Source organism: Erithacus rubecula (genome assembly GCF_903797595.1).
Source record: "Erithacus rubecula genome assembly, chromosome: 5".
Lineage (NCBI taxonomy): Eukaryota > Metazoa > Chordata > Aves > Passeriformes > Muscicapidae > Erithacus > Erithacus rubecula.
The window spans coordinates 14,244,939-14,257,124 of record NC_136687.1 but is presented as its reverse complement, the minus strand read 5'-3'; the positions used below and the strand labels follow the sequence as shown (position 1 = coordinate 14,257,124).

Here is a 12,186-nt window from a genome sequence, read left to right as displayed (position 1 = left end):
TGGGTTTGTTTTGTTTTGGTTTTTTTGTTTTGTTTTTGGTTTTTGTTTCTTTTTTTAACAAAATAACTAGTGTGTTTTATAGACTATGGAAACTGTAGCTGTTTACAAGGAGGGTATGAATAAAGGAGAGAACTTTCTCTGTAAAATCAAGCATAAGTCCTATAAGGAAAAGATTTGTCTAAAGGATTAGTTGTTAAAAGGAATGGTAGATCAAGTAATGAAGGATACGAAGGAAATCAGGCCAGTCTAAAACTTCATAAAAACTGGAAAAAAAAAAAAGAAGCAGAAGGTAGGAATATTCTTCTATTTATGGATGCTTTAATTCATCTGGTTTTAATCTTACTGGTTACAGCAACATCATTTGAATTATGCTCACTGTAGGCATTTTGAATTATCATAAAATGCCAGGATTTTCTTGCGACAGAAAAAAATAAGAAAAAAAAAATCAGACTGATGTATTTTTGTGAAAACCTCCAAAGACGAGAAGGTGAATTTATCTTCTCGTACATCCAAACAACTTACCTGAGCAATACCTTTCTTTCAGTGTGTTTTATGTGGTTAAGCTTTTATTTTTGTTGTTGATATGCATTAGCAGCAATTGGCTTAAGAGATTCTTCAAAGAATTTCACTTTCATCTGTGACTGAATCCTTTGGCTTTAGGAAATTTGCAGTCTCTGTTTCTGTGCAGTAGGAACCTAAATGTGAGTGGAATTCTGTTCAAAGGGAGGATAACCTTGAAACACATGTTTAGTTTTAAGCATGTTCTTTAATGAGTAGTGGAGCTCACAAAGTAATGATGTCTAAGTGATCTGCCAAAATTTGAGCCTAAGCTAAGGGGGAAGTTAGTTTCTGACTCCTAATGGACTTCAGTGCTCGTCAAATATCTTCTAAACAGAAAAGATTAATTTCAGCAGTTTGTAGAATGGGACAATCAGAATACTGGTCAAGTGGGTTTTAGACCCTTCTTGGTGCTAAGAATGAGCTTCTACCCATTTTCTGCAGTTAACACTGCTGTAACTTTTTAACATTTACTTGAGAATAATCAAACACTTACTGACAAGTTGTGAAGTCATAAAAAGCAGCAGCTGCTGTCCCTAAATGTTGAGCTTCAGAATACCTGCCCTATCTTGGAGACTAGGAAATGTGTTTAGTGCTTGCCAGAAGAAGTAATTTCCATGAAACTGCTGGAGTTTATATGTTTATACAATCTCATTTCTCAAAATTGAACCCAGGTGAGTAAATTATTTTATCTGCTTGTGGAATGGCTCACTGTTGATCAGTATCTGAAGATGAAGTGCTTCAAGGTACATAGTTACACTAGTGAAACCTTATGGAAATGACTTTGCCTTTAATATAGTGTATTTTACTTATTATTAGCTTGTACTTGTATTCTTAAAATTATGATTATGTAATGATTATGATTATGATTATGGAGCAAGCACACTAATAAACTGTAATGTATATCACTTCAGGAATTTGCACATTCAGTCTTTCTACAATAAGCAATTGCTAACACTTGCTATAAACAATTGCCACAAGCTTTTAGTCACTGTCTTGCAACTGATGCTCTCATTGATTTTTTTAACTATTTCCAGCAACATGATGATTTTTTAATCCTAATTTTTTAATTGTTATTATTCTTTATTTTTACTACCTCAGAATGATTTTCTTTATGGATGCTGTCAGATATTGCTTCATTTGGTTCTCTTTTCCACTAATTACCCATTAGTCATCTTGTTATTTATATGACCAATGTATATTTATGGGTTTTCAGTTCTTGTGGATGACTCTTGCATACTACATTATTTTTGAACATTAACACCACTCAAGGTAAAACAGTCTGACTCTTCATGCTGTAAATTTTTATACCTTAGGGAAGCTTTCAGAAGAAGATTAGGATAATGTGAACTGTATTGTCTCACAGTATTATTAGAAAGTACCAAACTGTTTTGTTTTGTTTTGTTTTTTTGTTTTTTTGTTTTTATTTTAGGAGCTCCAGACACAGCTAGATGAATTTAAAAGAAAATCTGAGTGTGGACTAAAGCAACTAGAGAAAGAGAAAGAAGTCCTAACTGGGAAACTTCAAAACTCTTCACTTGAGGTAAACTGGGCATAAATGTAATGCAGTAATAAAAATTCTCTTCATTTTTGGTACCATCTGAGAGATTCGGGGTTAGATTTTAATACTATTTGCTGTGTCTATCACTTTATAAAATATGCAAGGTCTGGAGACAGAATAACAGAAATAACTGCTTCTAAATATCTATGAAAATTTTGACAAGCATATTTATTTCACATATTACTCTTTGGAGATGTGCTAAGGTAAGGAGTTTGGCTATATCAGGGTTGCACAGTGACTCTGATTGTTTGTTTACAGGACAAAATGAGGTTAAAATCTTCCTTACAACTCCTGTTAACTTTCTGATTTTTTATTAATGCATAGAGATGTATCTTCACTGATTCTAACCAGTTTCACTTCCCTCAGGTTCAGTGAGAGTTTGCATGGCAACAACTCTGCAAAAGCTGAAGACCTAGATCTTCTTCAGCTGTTTGTAGTCTCTCAGTGGCCATAATAAGGTCTCATTGAGTGTTTTAAGGCAGAGAAAAGACAGACAGGCTTATCAGGATGCTAAGCAAAACCTTGACCCCCATTTACTCTCTCCATTTTCCCACATGTCATTACTACCCCTTGGTGTGTATGTTCCAGCAATCAGGGCATGTGTTGTGCTCATTTACAATAAGCAATGCCTGGTTTTCCTCCCATCTGTGCCATACTAGCTGTACTAGTTATGAGTGCAGCATGGGTTTTTCTTTTTCATTTCTCCTCTAAAACATATTTATATATTCTGTCATCAAACAGTGACATTCTAACATTCTATCTATTTCCCAGTCTTACAGAATTTAATGTGCTGAAAATTCTGGCTATTTTTGAGTTTCTGTACGCATTTCTGCACGTCACTGTTTCCTACAGATTCTTCTCTGAGAGAATTTCAGGTCAATCCAACCTGTGTTGGCCTATTCAGAGTGAAAGGTTTATGACATGAAAGTTTATTCCTCAGGTTTTGCAGATGCAAAAACTAAGGTTGTGGATCATAAAATTACTTTTCTTGAAATCGTATGTTCTGGACAGTAAAATATGAAAGAAACTTATGTTTTCTAACTGCTCATCCACTTGCATCACAAGATCATGGTAAATTAGCAAAGAGTGGTAGAAAATTATTGCCACTATAAACATAAACATAAACATAAATCATATCAAATAGTACATAGCATGCCATATGTTATGTTCACAGCACCATTGTAAATATGAACAGATACGCTAAGAAACATTTTATTGTATCTTAGAGTCTGACTGCTCTCAAAAAAGGAGGAAGTGCTCCATTTGAAGAGAAATTTTACATTTTTCTTGATTACTCCAAAGGTTACTTTCTGAACTAATTACTTGGCAGTATTGGCAGGGTAGTGAAGTTGTTTCAACTTGCAATAGTTTCCTGCTATAGGTACATGAAAGCACCATTTACTATATAATGTTATGTTTCACTGAGGGCATGCTTCCCATCTGGGAACCTTTGCAATGGCTCAGCCCAGAGCTTCTGCCTCAAAGGTTAGGCAATGTGCTGTTACTAATCCAGTTCTAACCTGGGTACAGTTTCAGATCTAAAAATAGCTTTCTTGGCTGTCTAAGACCTGATTTTAGTTAGGCTGACATAGTTGGAGCACTATGCAGAGTAGACAGAAGCATGAGAATTTCATCTCTCTGGGGTTGCACTTCAAAGTGGCAGTATTTCTGTATTAATAAGGTTTTATGGATAAAGAAATTACTTGCATCTGTTTGGTCATTTGGAAGGAAGAATGTGAGATCCTGTGTGGGTTGAATGCTTATTCATTCAGGCCCTCCAGTTCCTTGGTTTTGACCTGCAGGATCTCTTCAGCATTTGTTAAAGGATCTTGGTGCCACAAGAAAAATATGAAACTATTGGAAAGAATACAAAGGATGGCTATAGAGATAGTGAAGGGTTTTGAGGGGAAGCCATATGAAGAGCAGCTGAGATCACTTGGTGTGTTCAGCCTGGAGGAGACAGAGGTGAGACCTCACTGCAGTTACAGCTTCCTTGTGAGGGGAAGAGGAGGGGCAGGCACTGATCCCTGCTCTGTGGTGGCAGATACCAGACCTAAGGGAATGGCCTGAAGCTGAGTCAGGGGAGGTTTAGGTTGGATAATAGAGATAGGTTTTTCTCCTAGAAGGTGGTTGGGCACTGAACAGGCTCTCCAGGGAAGTGGTCACAGCACCAAGCCTGACAGAACTCTGCTCTTGGGCATGGTGATTCTTGGGGATGGTGCTGTGCAGGGCCAGGAGCTGGACTTCTATGATCCTTGTGGGTCCCTTCCAACACAGAACATTCTATGATTCTGTTCTATTCTGGAATTAGAAGATACATAAAATGGAAGTGCAAACATCAGCTTGTCACATACATCTTTGAACAATGCAATGCCTAGAGTTTTTATGGATCTTGAAGAATCCACCAAATAGCAGCCAAAGAACGTAGTCAGGAATTCCTCTGGTCAGGAATTGTCACAAATTTAGGAATATTATTTACTGTGGACTTAATTGATGTAACTCTAAAATAAGCCTAAAAACCAGTAAAACACAATTTCATTATTTTGTTTTTACTTCTTATGCTGTATTACTGTTTATGTTATGTTAGGTAATGTTTGCATCTCTGAGATCACATTATGCAATTCTGGTGAAGAAAAGTGAATTAGTAATGGAATTAAAGTACAGTTTTTTTCAAGAATTTTTGTTCTGCAATAGGAGGACATTATAAAACACAAAATCCCACAGTGTTATTGCTTTGTCAATAATGAAAACATCCAAATATATTCTGGATTGATGTGAGTTGGCATAGTTTCATTGGCTTCAATGCTGCTTTACCAACTTAAGCAAATTGAGGGTCTGGCTATCTGTTTAGAAGTCAGGAAGCACAAAAAAGTGTTTAGGCACTGCAAAACATTCCAGAGAAGGATTTTCACTGGTGTATTTTAAAGCCTTTTTAATTTCTAGACAGGAGGAGGAAACCTGATAGAATGGAAATGTTTCTTAGCTTCTAATATGTCAGATGTAGCAGGACTAATGAGAAACAATGTGTTGTATGCCTGATGCATTTCTGTAGGGCTTTCCCCCTTAACCTCTGAAAAATAATGTTTTTAATACTACTTTTCCATCTAATTTCTTACTACATTTTGTTCCTGGCTTAGCCTATTTCTAGTTAGTATGATCTTTTGTTTCATGCTAGAAGTGCTTTGGGCCAATAATTGTCTGTGAAGAGTTGGGAAGTTTATAACATTGTGATCACAGATGAAATTTATATAGGCCTCTTTTCATCTTTCCTGCCTAGATGACTAACTTGTTTAAGAAGTACTCCAAGTAAAGCTTTTCCTGTTTCAAATTTTTCTATTATAAAATATACAACCTATTCTTCTGGCACATTTTTTTCAGTCCCTTTATATTCAGGAAGCCCATAAAATATGCATACTTGAGTGTAATGGTGTTAATGCATATTGTGTCAGCTGATAGGAGGGACTGTACAGCATTAAATCTTTCATATCAAAGGTCAGTTTTATAAGGAACTGCATGTACCTAAAAATTTCAGTGTTTCCTTCCATTATATAGGAAAACATTGGCTTGAGTTCAGTAAATGTGAAGACAAAGTAGGGTTTTTTTGCCTGTAACCAGAAACCAAAGCGGCTTTTGATTAAATCTTACTGTTTACCACATATTTCTTTAGAAAATTATAAAAAATATTTCATCATCTCTTGAAACAAAAGTATGGTTGGCAAGTGGCACTGGCATCTGTGTAGTCTTGGAGTGGACCCAGGCCACAGACAGATCCCATTACACAGATATATTAAAGACAATGTTTTTCATTATTAATGGTATTTGGCAATAATTCTTCACTAGCTTGATCAGACAAATATTTCTGTTTCATTGGATGACACAATGGAAGAAGCCAAGAAACAACTGGATGAATAGTGAATTTAAACTCAGTCTGAGGCAGATAAAGCTAGGTGCAAGAGCTGGGTGCTACAGCTAGGTGATTTTCCTAATTAAATATATCAATTTTGTTGGATAACTTCAGCAGAGCTTTAGGCCTGCCTTATGGTTTGTGCCATGTTATTGTTCAAATTGAGCTATGGATTGCATGTATGACATTGAGACTATTTGAAAATTTTAAAAAGTACTTGATGAGCAACAGACAGTATATGCAAAAAGGTTGTCATTTTTCACTGAAAGAAGGGCTTCTTGCACAAAACAAGCATCTTGCTATTTTTTCATAGAGCAACATAAGCTCATAAAATGTACTCAACATTACATAATTCCTCTCATTGTGAATGCAGCCATTAATCCTATCCTGATGACTTACTTTTCTGGAAGGTGGCTCAGCTGAAGCAAATATTAGAACAACAAGCAAATAATTTCAAGGAATCACTGAAGAAACATAATCTACAGTCCAACAAAGAAAAAGAGAAGCTTTTGCAGGATCTTCAAAATACCATTAAAGAAAATCAGAATGTTAAACTGCAATTGGAGGCATCACACCAAAAAGTCTTAAAAATGTTGGAGGAAAGCAAGAATCAGGAACTCAAGGTCAGTTTACTACATACTAATGTAAAAAAACCCCCATATATTTATGGGGTAAACCATCTAAGTCAGAGGCAATTATCAAAACACAGTTACCTCCAATTAGTTTAATGATGGGATGCTATTGATGCACATAATGAATTATTCTACAATTTTGAAACCTCCTCTTCATCAGGCTGAGAGGGTTGGGTTGGTTGGTGATTTGTGGGATTTTTGTTTTGTTTTTTTTATAATTTTAACATTTTAATTTAGACACAGTGTGAATATAATATCCCCTACAGTTAGACTGCAATGAATGCAAGCTCCTTTATATGTGCACTTGCTTCAGAAATACAAGGAAATTTCTGAGTGTATTAATAACAGGACTCAGTTTTATTATTTTTCATCCATTATTAATTTATATATAAATACAGAAGTATAATAGACACATACAGTGATGTGTATTGCTTTATATACCTTCAAGAAATCAATTCAGTAAGTAGATAACCACAGCTTTTAAAGGTTCAAGTGAATTGATTTCAATGACAAAGTTAATGCAATATACTAAAATTCTAAAGACTGTTGCTGTAAGAAAAAATCACCTTGAAAATTGTACATGTGATTGAGACATGGAGTTCAGATATCCCTCTTGGTTCCCACAGCTTAGAGAACTTTATGAGACATAGGTGATAAAACCACCCTATGTAGAATTTATTATCTTGTTTATATATTCCAAATAAAATTCCAGTTTTGACAAAACCAAGCTGAAGGCAGTGAGTTGGTAAGAATGAAACTGAGAACAGGAGTTGCTTTCAGAGCCACTGCAGAGCACCTGCTCCATCATTTACAGTGTGCCAGCAGTACTTGTAATGACAGAGGAAGCATGACCCAAAAATGATGCAAGGAAAGATAGAAGCCTTTGTCTGATACACTGTGATAAGTAATGACAAACAGGTCAAATCTGGGGGCCTTTGTATGTTGAATAATCAAACTTTCTTTCTAATGTCAAATAGTGCAAAGATATTGGTGTTATTATTTTATCATGCACAACAAATCTAAGAGGTGATACACCGATAATTTATCTTGTACACATTAAGTGTTAAAAATTAAATTCAGCTCATTTTTACGCTTGCATTGGTAAAATGTCTTGTAAAGTAGTGATGAAAGTTAAAGTTTACAGATTCATCCTAGCATTACAAGTAAAAAAACAAGCTGAAAAATAAGCTCTGATGACTTTGTTTTTGGGGGACTTTTGCTTATAGGAGGCAGAAGAACGTTTGAAAAAGGAATTTAATGAGACTTTCAAGATCCAACATCAGTCTCATAGGCTGGAAATACAAACTTTGGAAGAGAAAGCAAAGAAAGAATTACATGATGAACTTGAGCAGATACAGAAGCAGCAAGCCCTGTTGCTAGGTATGATGTCTCATGTCATGCACAGTTCCTACTGCTTGATTATATATATGCTGAGAACCACTGCCTCTCATCCCATTCATTTTCATTCCCATCCTTTGGCAATTCAGGTCTTTGTTAATCTCTTTTTTCATACCCTGCAATTTCAACAGTATAGTCTTAATATTCTTTGTTAACCAGGATCACAATTGTCAGCAGCAAAATGTGGCTGAGAGTAGTGTGGTGTATAACATTCAAGTGTGCATTATCAGCCATATTAGATTGGAAATTTTTAATTAGTTTATATGACTTTACTCTTTTTTTTTTCTATATTGAGATGAATTTTTATGTGCTTCAAGTCTGCTCTATTGAGTTCAGCAGTGGAGATCAGTTGTTCCCTATGTACTATTTAGTCAGTTTCAAAAGTGCCCTAAACTGTTTAGAACTAAACAGAACACTGCACTAGCAGGATGTGCAGCATCTCCAGGTTTAATTTCAGGTTATTAAAGCTCATCTATAATTTTTCAAATTAAATAAAGAATAATTTGAAAGTATTTTACATACAAACTGAATTTTATTCTTTGGTTTTTTTCCACCAGTATTTAAAATTTGCTAGAAAGATTTCTTGCTCTTTAAAATTAGTATGTTCAATAGATAGATTTTTTTTTCTTCAAGAAAAATTCTGGGGAGACAACAGACATGAAAATTTTTTTATTCTTGTACTTGAAAACCTTGTACCTAATATACACAAAAGTTGCAGTATATGACAGATGAGCTTGCATAAGCATTGTCCTTCTGTAACACAGCCAGAGCTCTCCTCAGCCTGCTTTATGGCCCTCTACAGAGCCCAGTTGAATTAACAGGGAAGCCGAGGGGTGCTCCAGTGAAGTTCCAGATCAGAAGAAACAACTGTGCTGATGTAGTCTGCAATACAACTGCCACAGGATTACCTCTGACTCTGATGTTGACTCAATGCTTTTGTAGTTCCATATCATCTCACTATTGCTCAGCTGAGTTACCTTTCTAGTAATAGGATGCCATTATGATTAATGAGGGAGGAGTTGAGGAACAAAGCAAAATGTAATGTATTAATGTTTTCATCTACATTCCCTGTATCTGCCTTCCCTATCCAGCTGGCCTCTGACTGCCTAAATGATTGTCTGTCTGATAATTACTAGGATCTCTAAGGGTGGAACTCTCTGAGCAACAGACATTATGCACAAACCTAAAGAAGCAAATAGAAGAACTACAAATGGAGCTGAGGAGTGTAAGGACACTGAAGAAACAGCAGGCAAGGGACCAGTTTATATTTCATTGCCATGTTGTGTTTAGCAAAAGCAGTAGTACCAAATTTCTCTCTTCAGTGATTTCTCTCTTCCAGAAGTGGAATGGGTTTTCTGCCTTTATGTCTCACTTAAAATGTTTATAATTTTTTCCCTATGGGCAGGCTTTTTCTTTCCAATTAAAGATCAGAATTTACAAAAGAAGCAAATGAATGAATGTTACAATAAAATAAATTCTTTGGAGACTACAGAATATACTCAGGAAATTTTGATCACTGATTTTTTCTTGCACATATAGAGCATGGCACATATAATTGAAAAATTGGATTGCAAAAATGGAATGCACACAATTTCAGGAAGATGTTAACATTAAAAATAAGAGACTGTGAATAACTAAATTTGGCCTTTTTCTTAGGAAGGAAGTAGCCAAAGCCAGATCAGATCTCTTCATGATGAGCTGGAAAAATGTCAGAGTGAAATTTCTGAACTCAAGAAAGAGAATTTACTTTTGAAGGACACAATGGAGCTGCTCAGTGCTGAGTTGGAGTCACAGAAGCAAGAAGCTGCACAGCTTCAGGATAGAGATAAACAACACACAAGGTCTGCCTTGAATTCACACTTGACAGTGTTATCTAGAGATTCAATAATAATGCCAGTGTGAGTGTCCTAAGTGTGATGCATGTCACAATCTTTCTTTCTAAAGTACTAATTTTAGAAGCTAGGAATTTTGCAAAAGCAGTAGTTCATTTTACATTTTCCCCCAGCCATAATAAATGCATTTGAACTAATTGTTAATTATATGAAAGAAAGAAGTATGTCTAGTGTATTCCCACAAGAGTGACCTGAGAAAATGTGCATAATGTCAGCCTTTCAAAGGCACTGGAAGACATAAATCCCAAACTCACCAAAGGGTTATTAAAAAATATATATGTAGATGTCTCTGAGAATAAATGTGAGATTTTTAGACATATTCTCTGTAGCTGAAACCAATAGACTGTTAATTCCAAAGGGGGCACTTGAGAACACCACACATACCCTGTTAAGAACTTGCTTTGGCTGTAGCAGCCAGCTTTTCACAGGGGAAGTAAGGGCAGTGCCAGTGGATACTGACAGTGCCTCTGGGCTGGTGGTGAGCCTGGCTCTGTGAGAGGCTGTCAGGAAGGGCAAGGTCACTTGAGTTTTGGCTGTCTTGTAGAATGTAAATAATGTCTTAGTGTAGCCACAGACTCAGTGCACATGGTGCAAAATGGTCTTCCCATTTCTGTCCAGAAATGTGCAGAATGCCAGGACCAATTAGGTTAGAAAAGACCTCTGAAATCACTGAGTCCAACTTGTGACCAAACACCACCATGTCAGCTAGACCATGGCAGTGGGTGTCACATCCAGTCTTTCATTAAACATGTCTGGGCAGCCCATTCCAATGTCTAATCACCCTTCATTTGAAGAAATTCTTCCTAATATCCAACCTAAACCTCCCCTGGCACTACTTACAAAGGCAACAAGACTGGCTTCACTGCCCACTGCATTTGTATGGCTGTTGAATCCTTTGGAATTTCTGGATGAACATACCTTCTCTTTGCAGAGAGACTGAGGGATCTGGTGTGTGGGTATTTTTCAATTCATTTTTGCAATGGTGTAGAATGTCTGCTCCTAACTGCACAAGCTGTATATAGAAAAGGATTTCAGAAGAGTGTACCCTTAAAGGAATCTTTAAAATTACGGCCCACATAGTCCAGAGAAAAGCACTCAATGGATAGAATGTCTCTCTGCAGATTGTCAGAGTGGCCAGAGTAATTCCATTCCTGTCTACCAGTCAGTAGATATTTAAAGAATGAGTGATTTTTTTTTTTTTTTTTGCCATTGCACTCTTTTGAGAGTTACTTCAAAGTGAATTTCATTTCAAGCTTTGAAGCAAGATCAACAGAGAAAATTGCAAACCAGAGAGTTTCATTAATGCCCTCAAGCTACCTTGAAGGAATTTGCAGCCTCTCTTCATGAAGGGAAGAATTATTCACGTGTCAACGATGAGGTCTAAAAGGCCTCAAATGCTAGGGCTGCTGGGCTGGAGGATTTTCTTTACAGGGAATAAATGGTGTAGCTCTACCACAGTAAGCATTTGGGAAGGAAGCATTAATGGAAGTTATGTAAGGAGAAATCCTTCAAATAACTGGAGATTGGACCAAAGCACTGGAGTGGACCTAGGTACCTGATATAGGCTGCTCTGAAATTAACCCATGGAAGACTTGAAAAACTAACTTGCAGCTCTTGTTTTGCTTTTGCCAGGCTAATAATTTATGTAGCGGAATAGTTAAGTTGGTGCATATAAGTAACTGCTATTTTTACTTTTAACAGCAGTACCCCTGCCTTATGCCAGTTTCTTTTCTGATTTGAAAACTGATAGTGGTTTGCTATTTGCATGTGACAATTTTTTATAAGAGATTACTTTAAATTACTAGTCCTACTGTTGCCAGGTAAATTAAACCAGTAATCTGCTTAAAGTAATAATTATCTTTCCATTCTCTTGAATTGTGTGAATTCCACCTTCAGTACAGAAAGCTTTTACAAGGATTAGGATAAATGCAGAAAAAGGTGTTTTTATAGGAAGAGAGAGCAAGTACCCCAAATGGCTGTTCTGAAGGAGAATATTCTACTCCTGAAGATTCATTTCATCCTTCTTTTACCCTTATTCTTCTGCTGCTCATTTTATGCTAAGTACCAAATCAGTCACTTCCATGGCTGTGCTCTAATATTTTGAGGGGAGAGACCTTTCATGGACCTTTTATCCTGAAGCCTTCCAGAAACAAGTGAAACAGACTTGGGAATACATTTAAAAGGAGATAGAGAAAATGAAAGATAAACTGAATGTCTTTTGTGAAAATTACAATTGTTAAT

At 36.2% G+C, this 12,186-nt stretch overlaps 1 protein-coding gene across 3 annotated transcripts in view; it reads left to right on the top strand.

Moving 5' to 3' along the window:
* The window catches only part of FAM184B (family with sequence similarity 184 member B), a 38,767-nt gene that overhangs the window by 19,146 nt on the left and 7,435 nt on the right, over nt 1–12,186 (top strand). For all 3 annotated transcript variants that reach the window (XM_079307464.1, XM_079307466.1, XM_079307465.1), the window contains exons 3-7: nt 1,991–2,101; nt 6,434–6,646; nt 7,882–8,035; nt 9,190–9,302; nt 9,710–9,894. In XM_079307464.1, coding sequence (XP_079163590.1) covers nt 1,991–2,101; nt 6,434–6,646; nt 7,882–8,035; nt 9,190–9,302; nt 9,710–9,894 — 776 coding nt within the window. The remainder of the gene's footprint in view (nt 1–1,990; nt 2,102–6,433; nt 6,647–7,881; nt 8,036–9,189; nt 9,303–9,709; nt 9,895–12,186) is intronic.